Genomic DNA, 21,998 nt, shown 5'->3' on the forward strand with positions numbered 1-21,998 from the left:
ACCAGTTTATTGCTACCAACCCATCTCCCTCCACCCTCATGCATGTGTGCTCAGTCATGTAACCCCACGGACTGCAGCCCACCAGGCTCCTCTGTCCATGGACTTTTCCAGGCAAGAATACTGGAGTTAGTTGCCATTTCCTTCACCATCTTCTAGCCTTTTAAATATGTAGATAGAATCATATCTCTATATATGTATACACAATTTTATTAATTCATATTTGGTGGTGTGGGTCTTCATTGCCACTCAGGCTTTCTCTAGTTGCAGTGAGCAGGGGCTGCTCTCTAGCTGCAGTGCATGGGCCTGTCATTGCAGTGGCTTCCCTTGTCTTGGAGCATGGGCTCTGAGGCTGGGGGACTTCAGAAGTTACAGCACGTGGGCTCAACAGAGCACAGGCTCAGTTGTAGCGGCCTTAGTTGTCCTTCGGCAGGTGGAATCTTCCTGGATCAGGCGTTGAACCCATGTCTCCTGCATTGGCAGGTGGATCCTTTACCGCTGAGCCACCAGCAAAACCTGATAGAACACCTTAATCAATTAACAATCTGAAATAGTATTTTGACTCCTAAAAATGTGTGTGGGTGTTTGGTTTTTTCCTGGCCTCACCTTGAGACTTGCAGGAACTTAGTTCCCCAACCAGGGATTGAACCCAGGCCCTTGGCAGTGAAAGCACGGAGACCTAACCACTGGACCACCAGGGACTTTCCCTCAATATGTTTTTGTAGATAATTTTATTTTCAGCTGTTTCTTCATCTGATACGGCATTGAGCCCTCTTATTAACATGTTCACAAACGTTCTATTATATGAAAGTGTGCATTCTATGGGCTCTTTCCCCCAGTGGTGTATCTGGACTCTACCCGAATGTAACTCTGCTCACGTGGTCTCCTTCACACTCCCAGCAATCGTCAAACACGTAATCCGTCTGGACACAAACTTGGGGCCTCTTCTGGTGTGCATCCGTTATTACTGGACTTGTTGCTTTCGATGATGGTGTTGTTATGGTTGGAAAGGGCAGGCAGTGGCTTTATATGTCCTTAGTGCTACCCATCTTATTTCTCTGTCTCTTCCTTTTACATCTGTTGCCCCAGTCTTGGCTGATTCTCCCTCTTCTCTGCCCTAGAAAAGGAATATCTCTTGCTGAGGTGAGAGGTCTGATGTCGACAGGAAGACACACAGACCATGACAAGAAAAGCACCAAGAGAGGGCAAGAAACTCCAATACTTTGACCACCTGATGCGAAGAACTGACTCATTGGGAAAAAACCCTGATGCTGGGAGAGATTGAAGGCGGGAGGAGAAGGGGAAGACAGAGGATGAGATGGCTGGATGGCATCACCGACTCGAGGGACATGAGTTTGAGTAAGCTCTGGGAGCTGGTGATGGACAGGGAGGCTTGGCGTGCTGCAGTCCATGGGGTCGCAGAGTCGGACACGACTGAGCGACTGAACTGAACTGAAGCTACAGGAAACCAGAGTACTCACCGCATGTCTGGGTCTTAGAGGGTTCAAGGCAGCTTCAAGAGGACAAGGAAGATGAGGCAGCAAATAGGAAACTAAAGTATAATGACGAGGAATTCTCTGTGGTCCAGTGGTTAGGACCCCGAGCTTCCACTGCTGAGGGCCCGGTTTAATCTCTGATCAGGGAACTAAGATCCTACAAGCCACGTGGCATGGCCAAAAATAGATAATTCAGATAAAACACTTAGAACAATGCCCAGCACATGGTCACTGCTCAGTAATGTCAAGGCATTGTTGTCATTATCATTATTCTGTAGCCTTTGGGGGATCCCTTCTTGCACAAACTTTCATAAATGACTACTGTTCCTGGATTCTACCAGGCAAGACATTCAGTGAAATTCGTTTGAACCAAGTCAGTGACTTTGCAAGCAGAAAGTACAGCATACACACACACACAATTATTTCCATTTTTAATTAAAAATTTAACTTGACATAACCTAACGTCTCCCTGTGCCAGGGGCCTGATAAAGGGCATCATGAGATGAAACCAGTTGCCATATATAATTCCACCAAATTTTCATTTCTGAGCTCATTATGTTTACTCAGAGCAAAAACCTAGGATCATCTCTTCTTCCAAAGTTTACCTTCTCCCTATGATGAAGACTTTCACAATTTTATATACCTAGAGCAGGTATTCCAAACACTCGTTCCTCCAGTGGTCAGGTAGCTAAACTGATGGCACGAAGCCAAGGGCATAGCATGTCGTGTATGTGTGCTAAGTTGCTTCAGTCGCCTTCGACTCTGCGACCCCATGGACCGTAGTCCGCCAGGCTCCTCTGTCCATGGGATTCTCCAGGCAAGAATACTGGAGTGAGTTTTCATGCCCTCCTCCATGGGATATTTGCAACCCGGGGATTGAATGCGCGTCTCATACGCCTCCTGCACTGGCAGGTGGGTTCTTTACCACCAGCACCACCCCGGAAGCCCATAGCACGCTACCCCGACGGAAGTGGGAAGCAGCTAGTCAGCCAAAGCGCATGTCACCAGGCAAGAAACAAGCCGTATTAGTCTAGTTGTCAAGAGAAACAATTCTGTATATTCATCTGAAGCCTCCCATTTAAAAAAAAACCTTGGGACACTAATTTTAAAATCTCTAAATATCCTGAGAGGCAAGCAAAACACCTCTGCAGACCACAGGTTTGCAACCTTTAACTCAAGGCGTGTTGGCTCCCGATTCATAGACTCTTTTAACTCTTCTGGTCCGAGATGAATTCCCAACCACAAAGCCTAGGCTGAGCTGACCTGAGGATGTCTTCGTTGTTGTTCTTCAGTTGCTCAATCGTGTCCCACTCTTTTTGACCCCATGGACCACAGCACACCAGGCTCCCCTGTCCTTCACCATCTCCTGGAGTTTGCTCAAACGCATGTCCATTTAATTGGTGATGCCCATCCAACCATCTCATCCTCTGCTGTCCCCTTCTCCTGCCCTCAACCTTTCCCAGCATCGGGGTCTTTTCCAATGAGTCAGGTCTTCACATAAGGTGGCCAAAGTACTGGAGCTTCAGCTTCAGCAGCAGTCCTTCCAATGCATATTCAGGGTTGATTTCTTTTAGGATTGACTAATTTGATCTCCTTGTAGTCCAAGGGACTCTCAAGAGTCTTCTCCAACACCGCAATTCAAAAGCATCAATTGTTCAGTCAGCCTTCTTTTTGGTCCAGCCCTCACATCTGTACCTGACTAGAGGATGTCTTTACCCTGTGGGAAAGCCACGCACCTTCCTCCCCAATAGAAGAGGTTGCCTACTCTTTCCTTCTGGTCCCAGAAATGCACTCAGTGCTCATTCACTCAATCACGCCCAACTCTTTGTGACCTCCTGGACTGTAGCCCACCAGACTCCTCTGGCCATGGAATTCTCCAGGCAAGAATACTGGAGTGGGGTGCCATGCCCTCCTCCAGGGGATTTTCCTGACCCAGGAATCAAACCACCATCTCCTGCATTTGCAGGTGGATTCTTTACCCACTGAGCCACCTGGGAAACCCATGAAATGCACTACCAACTGACAAATAAAGCTGTTCTAAGACATTTGGGTAGGGAATTATAAAAATCCTTCATACAGGAGGGAATTACACATGCAGTGTTTAGGCAAAACAGTAACTCCATTTATAAAGGTAATTAATTTTCCCAATCTATTCCAAAAGGATTTGCTAGCAAGGGGTACAACAGAAGAAATAATTAAGGCAGAATGTTTCTAATTTTCATATTTGAGGAGAGAAATGGAAGGAGTTAGCTTGCTTATGAAATTAGAACTTTAAAAAATGTGGCACATCTTATTAAAACACTCATTTTAAGAAATGCTGTTTTTAACTCCTTGTTAAAGGAGTGAAAGAAAGTGAAAGTCACTCAGTCCTGTCGGATTCTTTGTGACCCTGTGGACTATACAGACCATGGACTTCTCCAGGCCATGGAGTGGGTAGCCTTTCCCTTCTCCGGGAGCTTCCCAGAAATCAAATCCAGGTCTCTCACATTGCAGGCGGATTCTTTACCAGCCAAGCCACAAGGGAAGCCCAAGAATATTGGAGCGAGTAGCCTATCTCTCCTCCAGTGGATCTTCCCAACCCAGTATTCAAACCTGAGTCTCCTAAATTGCAGGCAGATTCTTTACCAACTGAGCTGTCAGGGAAGCCCATGATAGGAGTGAAAGTATACCCCAAAGCAGCAAGATGACTGTTTTAATACTGTACTTGTTTAAACTGAGAAATCTCTAATTTTACTAATTAACGTGATACTTAGTTCCAGTGGCTAAATGCAACATGCAAGTTCTGTGTGTGCTGTGCTGTGCTAAGGCGCTCAGGCGTGTCTAACTCTTTGCCACTCCATGGACTGTTGCCCACCAGGCTCCTCTGTCCATGGGATTTCCCAGGCAAGAATACTGGAGTGGGTTGCCATTTCCTCCTCCATGGGATCTTCCTGATCCAGGGATCAAACCCGAGGCTCCTGTGGCTCCTGCATTACAGGCAGATTCTTTACCGTTGAGCCACCAGGGAAGCCTCAGTTTTGTATAAGGATGTAAATTTCATTCTCATATTTTCAGTGGCAATTTTCAGTAGACTGTCTTGTGGTTCATTTGTTGAAGAAAAACACATTGTTTTATTGTCTTCTTAGTGAGTGGTCACTCAGTTGTGTCCAACTTTTTGTGACCCAATTGGACTATACAGCCTGCCAAGCTCCTCTGTGCATGGAATTTTTCCTGGCAAAAATATTAGAGTGGGTTGCCTACTCTAGGGGAGCTTCCCTACCCAGGGTTAGAACCCTAGCTGCCTGCGTCTCCTGCTTTGGCAGGTGATTTTTTACCACTGCGCTACGTGGAAAGCCCCTTCTTAGAGTATTAACTGTAAAAATGTGACGTGCTAAGTTGCCTCAGACAATAATGAAATCTAAGAGGTCTTTTTATTGTTAGATTTTTACTTTATCTTATTTTTCATTCAGTCACTCAGTAATTATTTTAGCTGTAATGCATAGCTTGCAGGATCCTAGTTCCCCCACCAGGGATGGAACCTGAAGCCCTGCAGTGAAAGCTCCAAGTCCCTGGACCAGGGAATTCCCAGATTTTAATTTTGTAAAGGTTGGACGTCTTGACCAACCCTTTATTATCTTATAGAATAATAAATACCATATTTCTTCAGCCTAATTAATGATCAAGCTCATGTATGTTGAACTAAAAGGACATTTTAGTTTTAAGGGTTTTTTTTTTTTACTTTGTCCATAGTTTTCTTTCTTGGTGACCATAATACATGTAAAAATGTACATGTGTAATTCTGTACATGGATGACATAGTATATTGTTTTATTTTCCCAGTGTGTTACCTAATATGTGTTTAATTCACGGCTGAACTTTAAAAGGAAAAAAAATTATTTTATAGATGAAATATGCACTTCGTAAAGTAATAAAAAGAATGTTTGAGCACGATGCTTTACCTGTAAACACATGCAAATGTTAGCACACGACGCCTGTATATATTCAACAAATATTTGTTCAAAGAAATATGAATGGAAAGGAAATGTTTTTCCCTTTGTTCCACTTCACAGTAATATTGCAAAGAAACACTTCAAATAACTGCTGTGTCAAAAATTTTAATTTACTGCTCAAATTTTAACGTTTTTAATCTACATTTCACCCTTAGCTCACATATAGTTTGGGAAAGGAGTAGAGGAGTTGGTCACCGTCAGTTCAAAGAATGCATCACCTTGTTTAGGGGAGAAACTAACCTAATTTGAATGGCCAAGTAAGTAGTAAAAATTAAACAAAGACATTCTGTCCATTCAGTACAAAACTCCTCAGCAAAACTGGCATCGAGGAACATCATGAAGGGACTCAACATATGAGCCTAAGTATTGTTTAATTAAGACTGTGCATCAACATCCATTTTGAAGACCTTAAAAAAGACGTATATAGCTCTCTTCTGGATCCGTATTGAAGAGAAGTGGACTTATGGTCTAAGCAGGAGACACACAGGGGCATAAATCCTACGTGATGATGTTGGAGCCAGTGTATGATCCCCGACCGGGACCAGTGCTGACTTCTACGTGAGGCTTTTATTTCATTGCATTCGCCTGGCAACAGTCTAAGCACTACGTGTCCAGGTGACGCGGGGAGCAGCGTCTGGACGACCGACCGACCAGCAGGGCCGGGACAGGGGACAGTGAGCGCTTCCCTGTTATGCCCGCCGGGACACAAAGCGCCGTCCTCGGCCTGCCGCCCAGTCAGCCCGCGGCTCGTGTTGCCCGCAGCACAGCGAGGGGAACCCGGTTTCCCTCCCAATGGACACCGGTGAACACCGGTGAGCGGGGACGAAAGGCCGCGAGGCTCAGGGCGGCCGCGCCGGGCCCGCTCCGCGCGCGCCCCGTCGGGACCGGGCGGGGTCCCCGCAGCCGCCCGCCGGACCCGGCGGCGGCGGCGGCGGCGGCGGCGTCTCTGGAAGCGGTGCGCGCGGGATCCCTCCGCCGCCCGCGGGTCCTTCCGCGCCAAGTAGTGCGCGGCCGACAGGCTTCCGCAAACGCGGGCCCCGCCAGGACGCGTCGGCGGGCCCCTCGGTCGGGGGCCGTGAGGGCGGCGGGGCTGAGGCGTGACGGGGGCACGGTTCTCAACTCGGCGCGCCCGCTCGGGAGACACACGTTTCCAACTGAGGAGCCACGGCGGTGGGCCCGGATCCTCAGGGAGCGACCATGCGGACAGGCGCCTGGGAGCGGCGGGAGGCCGTGGAGCCGGGGAGGCAGGTGTCCCGGCCGGCCGCCCCGCCCCCACCGCCGGCCGGAAGAGGAAGCAGCCAGGCCGGGCCCCGCGGGGCCACCCGCCGGGCCTCGCGGGGCGGCGGGGGGGCGGGGTGAGGATGCCCTGGCTCGGGGAGGCGCGTGACCTAGTTCGTCCCCGAGTGGATTTGACAGGTTGTCAGCCCGGCTCCCAGCCCCCACCGCCTTCCGGGTCCCTCTCCCTCTCCTCCCCTCCCCTCCTCCCCCCACCGCTGGCGCTTGGCCGGGCGGCCGCCGGCGCGCCGCGGCTCAGCCGCCCATTGGTCCTCTCGGCCCCTCAACCTCTCGAGCGCCCCGCCTTCGTTCCGGGCTCGGATTCCCATTCGCCCAGGGCCCCGCCCCCGCCCCTACTCCCTTCCCATTGGTCCTCAAGCGGTACCGGTGCCCGCCCCCACGCCGAATCGCCCTCCCATTGGCTCCACGCAGGCGGCCCCGCCCCGTTCCGCTCCGGTTCGCCCTTCCATTGGCCTCAGGCCCGCCGCCCCGCCCCCTCTGCGGCGGCCTCACACCCCCTCCCCCCCACTTTCGGGGAGCCGAGCCGGGGAAGGCCCTTCAGCTCACGGCTCCTGCGGGCGTCTTCAGTCGCCAGCGTCCCTCCCACCCCCTTTCCGCTCCTATCCCTCGCCTCTTCTCTCCCAATATCTAACGTCTCCACTCTGTCTTTCTCCCCGCCTCGCTTCCGTCGTCCGGGAGCCCGAGCCGGGAGCACCCCACCCTCCTGCCCCGCCTACCCTGGGGCTCCGCGTCCAGCGCTGCCCGCGCGCTCGCCTCCTGCCCCTTTCCTCCTTTGCGTCACTTCGCATTTTTCCTTTCTTTCCTGAAATCTCTTGCCCACTCCAGGTTTCCTCCCGGGGTCCAGTCCGTCAGGTCTTCACCGCGCCCCCTTTCTCCGCCCCACGCCTCCATTCCCTCGTCCCCTCCCCGGTTTCACCGCCCTCCCACCCTGCCTTCCCCTGAACTCAACATACAGGGGAGAGGCAGGGATAAACAGAGAAATATCAGCGTTGAGATGGTTATTGCTTTGCGTCTTTGAAACGGAAAATGAACTGAAACGCCCAAATCCACCCAGCCCTGAGATCGAGATTGAGTTCTTAAAGGACCATGTGAGACCAGAATGACAAACTTGATTAGCAGCAACATAACCAGTTATTTTTCCTTGAGGAATCTACTGTTAATATCGGTTGTTTATGCAATACGGTCATCTGACAGTTTAAGGGGTGTGTGTGTGTTTAATTTGTGCCAGTTTTCCTAAGTGTCTGCTTTTGTCTGTAAGGATGAATTGTCTGAAAGAGCTGAGGGTTGGAGCAAATCCCCACACAAGTCTTTTGCTTTCCTGCAGGAGAACCCTTGATTATTCAAATAAGGACACTCCAGTAGCTTTCCCAAGCTTATGAAAGAGGGCGGTTGATATAAAACTTAAACCCAGGTCAGACTCCAGCGGTGCATGGAGAGATTCCATCTAGACTGGTGCGTCTAACGCCCGTTGCACGTGTCACAGAGGGTCTTTACAAAGCTCCTACAGTGGCCTCCAAGGTTCTGCCTTAGACGATTCTGGCTGCCTCTCCTGCCTCTGGTTACTGCACCCCAAGAACAATGACCACCTAGGGCTTCCTGCCACAGGGCCTTTGCACTTGCTGCTGTTTCCTCATGTCACCCCAGGAGGCACTTCTGACCCTGTATCTAGCGTGATCAGTTACTGCCATATCACCCAGTTATTTCCTTCAGAGTATAAGCACGGTCTGAAATCATCTTGTTTACTTACCTGTCTAGCCCCCTGGACACAGGTGCGATTTTGGTGTTTTTCCAGAGCTGTATCTCCAGGGCACAAAGTAGGCACTCTGTAAATCCTTGATGAATAAATACAAATGGAACATTAGCTATGGTCAAGTGAACTAACCAAACTGTCCTTCTCATCTGGTTCTACCAGCGTTGTATAGACACACATGTAAGTAAGTGAACTGGAAAATAGCTCTTCTGTTGGTAACTATTCTGTGTTTCTTTGTGTGCTTTATTTCTGGCTGTTCTTTGACCAGGAGAGTGAGAGACAAGGCCTGTGGCCCCGAGGCCACCCACTTGCCCCCCTCTTATCCAGCTGTCACAGCGTGTGCTCACTGCCTCGCTCTCACCCTTACCCCAGGTGGGCAGATACTTGGCTGGCAGTACCTTCCTCCTCCAGGGCAGTCTCAGAGGCGCTTTGCTTGGCTGAGGGCTCAAGTGGGGGAAGGGAAGGAGTCAGTGTTACCATGAGGCTCTGCTGGACAGCTGGGGCCCTGTCCTGGGTTCAGCCTTAGGCAGGAAAGCAAAATAGGAAGACGCCCCTTCTAGTTTCCCCTTCCTTTATCTCCCTCAGACATACTGCTGGGGTTCCGTTCAGCAGTGAGCCCTCTGGACCCCTGCACAGGGTTGCATCCTCTACCTGCTTAGGCCCAGAGAACCCTGGGTAGGTTGCTGGAAAGATGAAATCTAGTCCTAACTGCCCCAAACAGGCAGTGTGAGTCTGGCCAAGTTTAGTAACTCCCTGGTTCTCAGTGACTTCATCGTTCTTTGCCTCTGTTGTTTGCTTATAGTTTTAGAGATACAGACATCTCCTGGAAACTGTCAGCCCAAAGGACAGTCCTGCGGCTTCCCCTCAGGGCACACAGAGGCTGCTGGTTCCTAATTTAGGTTCTCTAGGAGACAGTGCACTTCCCCTCCTGCATTCCAGGCCAGAATCCTCCAGTTCACTCTGCTTGGACTGCCTGGCCCAGGCCTTAGACCAGTGACTGACCAGGAGAATGGAAAGCCTTGCTCAGGTTAAACTAACCAGCCAACCAGAGCATATCCTTAAAGCAAGGGTGGGGTCACTTCCTGATCAGTGAGTGTAGAACTGAAATCTACATACTTTTAGATACTGGGGTGCTGAACAGGGGTGTTGATAGGTATTCTGCAGTGCTCCTGTAAGTAATTAGCTCAGGGCCAGCTAGTAAAGGTTAGCCACTGCTGTTGTCGGCAAAGACCAGGCTGTGTGGGGGAAAATTCACCTTCATCTCAGATCACTAATCCACCACTAACCACTAGCTTTGTGACTAAAGACAAATGATGGAAATCGTACCATTTTACAAGTGGAAGAGGACTTAGATGTCACAGGGCTCAAGACTTCACTGGAAAGACTTGGAAACTGACCCCCACCGCCCCCACCCTGAAGATTAGTTTGGGTCTCAGTTTCTGTCTGTGAAGTGGGTCTGATCATATTGGTTCTGGCTAATGTCACAGTGTCTATGTGGATCAGATGAGATAATGTTTCTATAAAGGCCTCAGTGTTGGGTGCTCAAGTCGTGTCCAACTCTTTGTGACCCCATGGACTGTACCCCACCAGGCTCCTCTGTCCATGGAGTTATCCAGGCAAGAAGACTGGAGTGGGTTGCCATTTCCTTCTCCAGTAAAGGGCTCAGGAAAGAAACAAGAATGCTGTTCTTATGCAAGACATCTTATTATTAATGTAGTAATAACACGTTAGTAAGAGGAGAACTGAAGAAGAGAAAAGGAGAGTATATTCAATATTCAAAAGATATACTTACTTGCCTCAAAGAGATGAATATTAATACTTACAAATGAGGAAGGGGTGTGTCTGCTTAGGTGAAGTAGGGGAGGTGTGAGGTGTGGACTGCTGTTCCCTTAGGGAGTGGTGTAGGGAGTGGCTGTTAGGGTGGGGAGGGCTGGTGAGGTAGTTGGTTATAAACTGAAGTTATCTCTCCTGGAGTGACTTTTGAGAAGAGGAAGGTCATTCACTCAGGAGGACAAATCTAGATTTCAAGGTAATCTTACATTTCTGTAGATCAGGTCCTCTGCTAAATTGATGCCAAGACAGGACTGTCATGCAAGAGACTGATAGGAGGAAATATTCACATGGGAAGGAAGGGGAGAGAGTTGGAGGGGGCAGAGATCTGGCCCCTGGGAAGGGGAGGCAGAGCTGGTCAAGTAGATCAGCAGTCTCTGCTTGCAGGGCGGCTTTGAGATGGCTTTGAGACTGGACCGAGTGCCAGTCTCTCTGAGGAGCCAGGTTCCCTTTGAGGAGTGTGCTGGTGGATTCCAAGGAAGGTGAGGAGGCGTTCAGTTCCTCTGCCTGTAGCAGGAGATGGGAGTTCGGTGTTTACACAGTCCCACACCATCCAGGAGGTTTAAAAACAGCTTCCTTCATTCACTCACTCCATAGGCTGATCATCTACCCAGTGTCATGAGTCAGTGGCTGTAGCAAGAGATGCATGTGACTCATGTCTTTTCTAGTTATCTTCTGTCTACTTTCTAGTATCTCTAAAGGAAAAGTTTGCCTGATTGAGATTCCTAGCCTGTTGGCCAAGTTAATTCCTGGTATCTGGGTAGTTCTTAACACTGAGTTGGTACTGAATAAATGTTCAAGTTGCGATACTGAACCCAAATGTCCCCCACTCTTACTTGAAATATAAAGAGCCACATTTACTTCTAGAACTCTCCACAGTTTACTATGAAGAATGAAGAAAATTTTGGGCTGTCAGCACTTCTAGAAACCCATTATTTAGTTAAGTTCAAAATAAGAGAGTTCAGTAGAAGAAAAACTTTATGAAAGTAAAATGCGGAAGAGATCAGAAGAGAGTGAAAGACAGAAGTTTAAGGAAAAAAAAAAAAAAATTTTTTTTTTTTGGCCACTTGGCTTGTGGGATCTTAGTTTCCAGACCAGGGATAGTACCCAGGCCTTTAACAGTGAAAGTACAGAGTCCTAACCACTGACCCACCAGGGAACTTCCAAAGGAGGAGAAATGTAATTTATGAAAAGGAAATCCAGATCTTGGGGAGAAAGTAGGGTATCATGTTTCTAAAACTGCCAGGGGGAAAAAAAAAAAAAAAACTCCAGGCAAAGAATATTAATTACTTGTTGTAATGAGAGCCCATCAAACTGATGGAGAAGTAGAAACCATGGGCAAAAGAAATGAAGAACTGGTTGCTTCAGGGTTTGAAATAAACCAAGTGAAAAGACAACACAGAAAATAAAATGTTGGTGGGAGGAGAAAAGCAATTATATCTAATGAATTTGTAACATAATAGAAAAATGGAGTAAAATGAAAATATTTTCTCTGAATAAATATTATATTACTATTTCTATATTGCAAATCACTGATGGTATTCTCATTCTCTACTACTTAGTGCCTACCATCGTATAGGGCAAAATAAACATTTGCACAGAAATAGGAAAGCATCATTTCAAACTGTGACATTAACACCTCAGTCTCTATGGATGGACCTCTGTGGTGTGATGCTGAACATCTGAATACAGACTTTAAATTTCAAGAAAAGCTCACACAACTCAATAGCAAAAAACAATGTAATTGTAAAATGGACAGAAGATCTGAACATTTTTTTCTAAGAAGACATACAAATGCCAACATTTGAGTACATGAAAAGGTGTTCAACAACTCTAATCATCAGAGAAATGTAAATCAGAATCAGAATGGGGAGGGGAGGGATGAATTGGGAGACTGGGATTGACATACACTCACTACTATATATAAAATAGATAACTCACTGCTCACTCACCACCATATATACAACAGATAACGGATAAGAACCTACTGTATAGCATAGGGAACCTTACTCAACACTCTATAATGGCCTATATGGGAAAATAATCTTAAAACGGATACATGGATATACATAACTGACACACTTTGCTGTACACCTAAAGCTAACACAACATTGTAAATCAACTATACTCCAATAAAAATTGTAAAGAGAAAATAAGAATGGGCTATCACCTCCCACCTGTCTATTATCAGAGAGACAGGGACCTCCCTGGGGGTCCAATGGTTAAGAATGCGCCTCGCAGCTCTCTGCCGGGACCTGGTTTGCCGCGACATGGTGAAACGCACCGAGGAGGTTAGAATCGTGGGCAAATACGGACCCGTCCCAGTGCCTCCCTCAGGAAAATGGCGCGGAAAATTGAAATCAGCCAGCACGTGGACTACACCTGCTCCTTCTGTGGCAAAACCAAAATGAGGAGACGTGCCGGGGCGTTTGGCTCTGTGGTTCCTGCGTGAGGACAGTAGCTGGTGGCGCCTGGGCCTGCAGCTCCACCTCTGCTGTCACTGGAGAGCCGCTGTCAGAGACTGGAGGGGCTGAAGGGCCGGTGGGAGCGCCACCATCTGATAATGCTTCTGGCCTGTAATAAATGGGTTAATTTATGTAACAACAGAAAAGAGGGTGCCTTACAATGCAAGGGCCTTGGGTTCAATCCCTGGTCAGGGAATTAAGGTCCCACATACTGCAGGGCGACTAAACCTGTGCAGCAAGTCCCCATGGGCCTCGACTAAGACCCGATGCAGCCAAATAAACACATTAAAAACCCAAAAACTTGTAGCCATGTGTGGCGATACGTGTTAGCTAATTGTTGGTGATTGTTTCACGATACATGCCTATGTCAAATCATTCTGTCATATGGCTAAAACTAATACATTGCTTATATCTCAAGCAAGGCTAAATTTCAGTAACATCTGGGTATACTTCGAAATGTTTTCTATTTAAGTTTCAGAAATTATAGGATGTGCAGATTTTTCTCAGGTTAAAATCTAATGTAGGAAAAACATTCAGGTCTTTTTGTAAACTGTTTTTCATATGAGACAATATTGCAATGGATTATTTCACCTTCTGTAAACAAACTGCATTAATAAAATTGAGGGAGAAGGAGGTTTTCAATCAAAATGAATGTAGGAATGAAATGTGAAGCGTGTAGTATTTGGCATCTACACAGGCAAGATGGGGACTGGCTTGCAGATCTCGCTGCTGGGGGTTAGGGGCGGGGATGCTGGGCCAGAGCTTGGGGTGCTTCCCTGGAGAGCAAGCTCAGGCATGCAGCACAGTGGGGGTCTCTGCAGTGCTAGTTTCTGGAGTCAGTGGGCACAGGAGACAATACTGGGGTAACTACAGGGGTGAAGATGTTTTTTAAAATGTGTAATGTCTGGATATGAAAACGTTTTCTGTTGTGCATTCAGTGAAGTTCAGAGAGGCACTAGCCAGAATCCACCGCTCCTTTCTGATGCATTCGTTCAGTGAGAAGAAAACTTATGGGGATAGCCATGATTTTGTTTTTAACCTGTGTGATGAATAAGAACAGCATCTCAAATCTGTCCTTTGATACAGACAGATGGCCACTGTAGTCTCTCTTACTTAGCTTCATAGTAACCAAAGGTGAACTCTGTCAGTGCTAGTGTCCGAAGGCCGCATTTGGTCTTTCCATGTGGAGAAAGTTTGAATTTCCAAGCCCCGAACTCAATGTGTTGAAAAAGTTTCTATAATTAAATTATCTTAAAATTTCTTTTTCCTGCTCCCTTTCTCCGTTGGTAGAATATTTCATTTAGTTAATTCCAGATAAATTTAGTCCCTTCATGGTTATTCTTGATCAGTCTTCAATTTTTTTTAAATTGTAGTTGATTTACAATATTGTGTTAATTTCTGCTGTACAGCAAAGTGATTGTTATACATACATATATATATTATTTTCCAGAATGGTTTATCACAGGATATTGAATATGGTTTCCTGTGCTATACAGTAGGGCCTTGTTGTTTATCCATTCTGTATATAATAGTTTGCATCTGCTAATCCCAAACTCCCAATGTATCCTTCTCCCACCCACCACACCACCCCACTTGGCAACCACAAGTCTGGTCTCTGTGTCTGTGAGTCTGTTTATATATATATATATAATTGTGTGTATGTCTGTGTGTGTATGTCTGTCTGTCTAGGGGAAAGGAGATGGTAATGTTACAGTATGATTTCTCCCCAAGTAAATTATCAAAAAAATCACTTGTGTATCAAAGTTAGGGCATTTAAAAGATACTAAGTTACATTATTTGACTTACGTATGTCTTGGATCTATAACTAAAACGTTCTCTGTGAGCAAGAGCCATCTTTATTTTATTTTGCAAAATGAATATGGCTTTCTGCCTAATTTAGAAAACACTAATTGTACATTTTCCAAAGGCCATTTTGAGGCATACTTTCTTCATAATCATAGGGGTTGTGTCTATGAAAACAGCACAACAGAGGAATTTGATGGGGCAATAACATAATGAAGAAGAGAATGGGCTTTCCACTTCTATTTACCGTGTAACTTCACCCAATCACTTAATTTTTCTGGAGCTCAATTGTGTCTCCAGCAACGGAGCGATAACAAGCTTCTTTCTCCTAAGTTTGTTTTGATGATTAAATAAAATGAGTACAAAGTGCTTTTGAACTGCTTTACAAAGTTAACTATCATCATCACTATGATTATGGAATTTGAGACTCTATGAGAACAATATGGAACCTGAGGGCAGGGAAGAAATATGACAGCATTTACTTATATTTGCTAAGATTTAATAATGAAGACAAACAAGGACAGACCCACCCATGGAGGATGTTGTATAGATCTGAAGTTTGTAACAGTGAGTCTAGTTCTAGTACATTTTCATCCACCATCCTTTGTTCACTAACAGTCTCAGGATTTCGCTTCCGGGTTTCAAAGAATCTTTGCCTGCTGTGAGACAGTTGTTTCTTGAGTTTGGTTTTCTCTCCAAATGCTTAAGCCTTTTTGTTTTGATTCCAATAGACTGCAGCCTCCCATCGCCTCACTTCTGCCCCGACATGCTGCTCTTTTCCCAGAGGCAAAGAAACTCAGATGGCTAAGTGGGAAAGGCTTTGGGTAACATGCTCTGGCTCTACTCAAACCCCCCTTTATTGCCCAGGGATACCTGGTCATGGGCTTCCCTGGAGGCTCAGACAGTAAAGAATCCGCCTCGAAATGCGGGAGACCTGGGTTCAATCCCTGGGTTGGGAAGATCCCCTGAAGGAGGGCATGACAACCCATTCCAGTAATCTTGCCTGGAGAATCCCATGGACAGAGGAGCCTGGAGGGTTAGCGTCCATGGGGATGCAAAGAGTTGGACGTGACTGAGCGACGAAGCACAGCACAGCACAGCACCTTGTCATAATCACAGCCTGGCCAGGACACCCTGGTGCAGGGTGCTCCCCACTGCTCCTCTCCTACTCCAGAGCTGTGTGTGGTTCTAAAGAGTGTGTTCTTACCTTTTGTTATACATGCCAAGGATGCTTTTTAAAAATAGTTGCCTCCCACCTCATTTTTTTTCTTTTACATTGATTTTTTTTGCCTTAATATTCTCCCTTTTCCCAAATAATCACAACAGAAATGAGTGGTCACTCCTTTAAGCTGAAACTGATGTTCTCAGATTGTTAAAGTGACATCTGGATAGAAATTCACATATATTAGAATTCATGCAGGAATACTCAAAATAGTTGAGAAGAGATACCTGCTTTTTTTTTTTTTTTTTCACATTCCCCAAACCCAGTTACTCAATTTAAAAATCTTTAATGGAATTGAATCTTGCTTTTCTTGGAGGGAAGGAACAGAACCTGATGGAGAGAAACAGGAAACGAAAAAAGCCAAGAATCTGAAAGGAAGTAAATCAAGAAGAAGGACTCTGCTTGTGGTTCTTTATATGTTGTTTTTATCTAAAGAAATGGACTCAAATAGCACCAAGCTTGGAGGCAACACAAGGCAAGCAATCATTTTTTGGGGTGGCAACGCCCTTCTTAGCGACCCCACTTTATTAAGGATGTTACCACTTATTTGTTCCAAGGGCTCCGTTTTTCTCACAGGGGACGGGCACTCCCCTTCTTGGGTTCAGGATTCGGGTCCTGCGGACATGCGGGACTTTTCTTGGCCAAGACAACGTCATCAACAGTAAGGAGCTGTTGAACCACGTCAGCCACGGCTCGAAGTCCTTGGGCTTTGGCTATCAGGGTGTCCCACACTTCTTCCTGGGCCACATTTATTATCCCCTCGACCCCCACTCCTATGAGGAAGTTTCCAGCCTGGTGAGCTCCGTTCATTTCTGCCATCACGTGAGGGACAGCTAAGCCCGCGTTCTCTGCCAAGGTTTCCGGAAGAGACTGCAGGGCCTGGGCGAACGCCAGGAAGGTGGGGCCGTTGGGCCCTTCCAGTTTGGTCCCTGTCTCTGAGAGCATCTTCGCCAGGGCCATCTCTGTGGCCCCAGCTCCGGGGAGCAGTCTGGGGTCCTGGCACAGCTGGAAGTAGGCGTCAATGCCGCTGTAGGCGGCCTGCTCGGCCCCCCGCAGCCCATGGGCGGTGGCCCCCCTGAGGACCAAGGTGAGGGCAGGGGTGCCTGTACTCTCCCACTCAAACACCACGGCCAAAGCTTCTCCCAGCTCCTGCCCGTACACCCTCTGACACTTCCCTGGCTCCAGCGGAGGAACGAGGTAAGGCGTCAGAGGGGTGCGCAGCACCTCACTCAGATAAACCATCTCCCGCCGGGACGCGACCTGGATCACCATGAGGCCGTACTTGTCCGCGTGCGTGAGGGTCTTCTCGTCGATGTCCCCTGAGACCACGACCACGTTAGCCGCAGCGGCCAGCTGGGCCACCTGCTTTTCTATCAGACTCTCGCTGCCTTTCCGGAACCGGATCAGGTCATCGGGACTGGAGAGCCGGGCAGTGGCCGGAGCAAGGGGGCGGGCGGGCCCGAAGTCGCAGGCCAAGAGAGCCACGCGGGCACCACTGAGCACCATGGTCACCTGGCCGCAGGGCTTGCCCGGCAGGGCCAGGCCGGGCAGCAGGCACGAGTCCTCCTGCCGCGCGCCGGGCAGCGCGCACACGCCCACGCGCTCCGGCCGGAAGCCGCCGTCCAGCTCCCGCGTGGCCCAGCACGCACGCGCCACCAGCCCGGCCAGGTGGTCGGTGCGCCAGAGCGCGTGCGTGTTCATGACCGAGCGCAGCGCCCAGACCGGGTTCTCCAGGGGCCCCAGCGCGCGGACAGCCAGCGACGGCAGCAGGGCCAGCGTCTCTGCGGCCACCGCCGCGTAGGCCTCGCGGAGCTGGGCGCGCGGCAGGCCGGCCCGAAGCAGGCGCTCAGCCTGTGCCAGCAGCGCCTGGGCCAGGAGGACCACGAAGGCCGCGCCGTCGCCGCTCTGCTCCGCCTGGCCCTGCGCCGCCTCCCGTAGCAGCCGGGCGGCCGGGTGCTCCAGCTCCAGCGCCCGCAGGATGGCCGCGGCGTGCCCCGTGAGCACAGTGTCTCCTTTGGCGGTGACCAGGAGCTTCTGCCGCCCCTGGGGCCCGTAGCAGGGCCGCAGGACTCGGGCCAAGGTGTCTGCCGCGGCCAGGCTGCTCAGCAGGTGCTTCTCCTCAGCCGGCAGCCGCTCGGGCAGCTCCGGCGCAGTTGGAGGAGCTCTGCGGTCCATGGCGCGCGCGGGGGCCCAGCGGGCCGCACACACGCGCTAGAACAGCCGCGAGGCGCCCAGAGAGGCGATCTTTGAAGGCTCTCCAGGGGTCAGAGGGAAAAGCAGTCTCTGGAAAAGTAGGCACAAGGGTGATCTGCTGAGACCTCAGCCCTAAAACCACCCCCACGCCCCCGAGTTATCTGCAAAGGAACGAGCCTGCGGGGCCTCTGGAGCTTGTGTGCTGAAACAGATCTTACCTCGATTAAGTCACAGAGTGGCACACGGAACCAGGCAGGGAATGAGGTCACAGAAGGACGGACCATGAGTTGGGAGGCTCTGGGGCAGGCGGCCGTCAGGCCTGTTGTCCAGCAGAGAAAGGACACCGGTGCTCGCGGCCCCGGAGTTTCTTTTAAACTTTCAAGACAACAGATGAGGACAGAGAAGAGAAAACCAAAGGAAAACACCCACTCTCTTCAGATTCTGGGTGATGCTGTGGCTCCTGTTTGGTTGGTTGGGGGTTTGTTTGTTTGTTTGTTTGTTTTGAGAAGGAAATAGTTTTGTTTACTTTTTGTGCAGTACTCTGTAACCCTAACCACCTCAGTTACCTGTGTGCCCAGGCCTCTTCGGCTACCTTATCCTCATCAGGTTCCTTAAGGTGTCTGCTGGCCTGTTTGTCTTTCAAGCTGCAGGAGTGAGAACCTGCCCAGCATAGGACAAGTCTTCCCAGTGACAGTGACTGACCTGGCAAAGGCAGGTCAAGACAAGGGAGGGCAAGAGGCCAACAGCCTGCAGACTAATAGACATGGTCGCAGAGGAGTGAGAGTGAACGGGAAGGCGGGAAAGCAGAGCGAGCGAGACTGGGCCTGCCACCCTCCCCCTCTGCCCTTAGAATCTGAGCTCCCTTCTTCCGGCCTCCCTCTCTTCCTTCTCCTGCTCCTTCCTTTCTGCAAGTGGCACCTCCTGGAGTAATGATTGCTTCTTTTTTAGTCTGTGTAACAAGTATTTACGAGCATCCAGCTCATAGTTCAGTGTACTGGGGACACAAAGATGGCAGGCATGTGAGACCGGTGCGGCAAAGAGACTGGTGCCACATGGGTACAGCTTCCTTAGGTGTTGGGGCGCTAGCTGGCGGTGATGAACCTAGCTGTTAAGATTAGGGAAAGACCTGTGACATCCGGGAACCTAAAAAGAAATGACAGAAATGAACTTATTCACAAAACAGAAACAGAGTCACAGACGTAAAGAAGGAATTCATGGTTACCAGCTGGGAAGGATGAAGGGGAGGGATCGTTAAGGAGTTTGGTATACACACTGCTTGTAAAATGGATCACCTGCAAGGTCCTACTGTACAGCACAGGGAACTCTGCTCAGTGTTACGTGGCAGCCTGGATGGGAGGGGAGTTTGGAGGAGAATGGGTACGTCTGGCTGAGTCCCTTGGCTGTCCGCCTGAAACTATAGCAATATCAGCTATACTCTGATATAAAATAATTAAAAAAAAATTAGGGAAAGAGAGAAAAGCCATTTTTCATTTGGAAAAACTGTTTTTACTTCAATTAATGGCGAATGAAAAAGGAAAACTTCTAAAAACTAGAACTCTGAAACTGATTATTACCAGGCAGGATTGGTGATAGTTTGGTGAGTGTTGTTTTAATATTTCCACAGACAAATGGATAGTAATAAAGAAAAGGAAAAGGATGTCACATGAACGTTAAATACAATTAAAGCTAAAAAAGATAAATTTGGAGAAAAATTTTTCTTTGAAAAGCAACTTGATTCCTTTTGTAAAAATAATAGCCATTCATCACACAACTATAAGGAAAAACAACAAAGAAAGTAAACCTTATTTGGAATCCCAGCCCAGAGACAGTATTTGTTTATATTTTGATGAACATTATTACATTATGCGCATATGTATATACTGATTGTTGTGGATTTACACAGTTTTACATAAGTGGGTTCAGTTCAGTTCAGTCGCTCAGTCGTGTCCAACTCTGTGCGACCCCATAGACGGCAGCCTACCAGGCTCCTCCGTCCTTGGGATTTTCCAGGCAAGAGTACTGGAGTGGGGTGCCATTGCCTTCTCCAACATAAGTGGGTTACATGATACATATTGTATATGCTTTACTGTAATAATTTTCCCCTTGATATTATCTTGGATGAGAAGTCTTTCTTAGGACATACTATGTTCTCAGAAGACCGTGGGCAACTATTTTACCTTTTTAGATTTAAGAGACTCCATTAGAAAAGGTGTGATCCTCCACGCCCCGTTTCTGAAAGCCAGTAGCGCTGAGAAGAGTGTTACGTATCGAATGCTGGTTATAGGGGGCAAAGATGACTTGCTTGTTTCCTTATAGCGAAGTAAAATGTAAAGACCAACAAAATGTAGCAAAGTATCGGTGTATACTTGTATACCTTGATATAAATAGTTTCTTTTTTAAAGTTAAATACTCCTGTAAGGGATCATCCTGGAGAAATATCAATAACCTCAAATATGCAGATGACACCACCCTTATGGCAGAAAGTGAAGAGGAACTAAAAAGCCTCTTGATGAAAGTGAAAGAGGAGAGTGAAAAAGTTGGCTTAAAGCTCAACATTCGGAAAACGAAGATCATGGCATCCGGTCTCATCACTTCATGGGAAATAGATGGGGAAACAGTGGAAACAGTGTCAGACTTTATTTTTTGGGGCTCCAAAATCACGGTAGATGGTGATTTCAGCCATGAAATTAAAAGATGCTTACTCCTTGGAAGGAAAGTTATGACCAACCTAGATAGCAAACTAAAAAGCAGAGACATTACTTTGCCGACAAAGGTCCGTCTAGTCAAGGCTATGGTTTTTCCAGTGGTCACATATGGATGTGAGAGTTGGACTGTGAAGAAAGCTGAGCGCTGAAGAATTTATGCTTTTGAACTGTGGTGTTGGAGAAGACTCTTGAGAGTCCCTTGGACTGCAAGGAGATCCAACCAGTCCATTCTGAAGGAGATCAGTCCTGGGTGTTCTTTGGAAGGAATGATGCTAAAGCTGAAACTCCAGTACTTTGGCCACCTCATGAAGAGAGTTGACTCATTGGAAAAGACTGATGCTGGGAGGGATTGGGGGCAGGAGGAAAAGGGGATGACAGAGGATGAGATGGCTGGATGGCATCACTGACTCGATGGACGTGAGCTTGAGTGAATTCTGGGAGGTGGTGACGGACAGGGAGCCTGGCGTGCTGCGATTCATGGGGTCGCAAAGAGTTGGACACGACTGAACGACTGAACTGAACTGAACTGAAGGGATCATCTTAGCTGTATTTCTTAAAAGTAACATTTTCCCATTTATTTTACTTATTCAGCAACTCTCTTGGGCCTCTGCTGAGTCATAGGGGTAGATGGTGAATAAGGCAGACATGAGGGGTCGTCTCCTGTGGACTTAGGCTGGGAAGCAGACAGCTAAGGGGGCCATTCATTACCAGCTAGGAGAGCTGTGATGAGGAGAGCACAGGTATTGTAGAAGCATCGAGGGGAACTGCAACCTTCATTATGGGGAGAATGGTGGTCAGGGTGAGGTGAAGTCTAAAGAGAGCTGAAGGGCTGTTCAGGTGGCTCAGCGATAAAGAATCTGCCTGCTGATGCAGGAGACGTGGGTTTGATCCCTGGGTCAGGAAGATCCCCTGGAGGAGGAAATGGCAACCCGCTCCAGTATTCTTGTCTAGGAAATCCCAGGGACAGAGGAGCCTGGCGGGCAAGCTACAGTCCCGCAAAAGAGTTGCAAAAGAGTCAGACTAAAACAACAACAACAGAAAGCTGAAGGGGGGAAAAAAGAAGTGGGAATTGGCCAAGGGCTGGCGGGGTGGGAGGGGCTGGGACAGCCTGGTGAGGTTTGGAGCCCACCAAAAATAGTCCTGAAGACTGGAGTTCATGGTGTGGCGCATGAAAGGAAGAACAGCACTTTGGCTGGAGGGTGGCAGGGACTCTCGAGGGCCTAGTGAGCCATGCTGAGGAATTTAGAATTCAA

At 48.2% G+C, this 21,998-nt stretch overlaps 1 protein-coding gene and 1 pseudogene across 1 annotated transcript; one reads left to right on the forward strand and one right to left on the reverse strand.

Annotated features, from left to right (window-relative positions):
- The first annotated feature begins 12,470 nt into the window (after positions 1–12,470).
- LOC147373413 (large ribosomal subunit protein eL43 pseudogene) lies at positions 12,471–13,128 on the forward strand (annotated as a pseudogene).
- A 3,202-nt stretch (positions 13,129–16,330) lies between these two features.
- On the reverse strand, positions 16,331–18,259 carry CCT8L2 (chaperonin containing TCP1 subunit 8 like 2). The gene has a single exon (XM_086394813.1). The coding sequence runs from the start codon at positions 18,020–18,022 to the stop codon at positions 16,418–16,420; it is 1,605 nt and encodes a 534-aa protein (XP_086250939.1). The 5' UTR covers positions 18,023–18,259; the 3' UTR covers positions 16,331–16,417.
- Between the last annotated feature and the right edge of the window lie 3,739 nt (positions 18,260–21,998).

Source organism: Bos grunniens, chromosome 4, assembly GCF_055505025.1.
Source record: "Bos grunniens cultivar Pamir isolate PY7600 chromosome 4, Bosgru_T2T1.0, whole genome shotgun sequence".
NCBI lineage: Eukaryota > Metazoa > Chordata > Mammalia > Artiodactyla > Bovidae > Bos > Bos grunniens.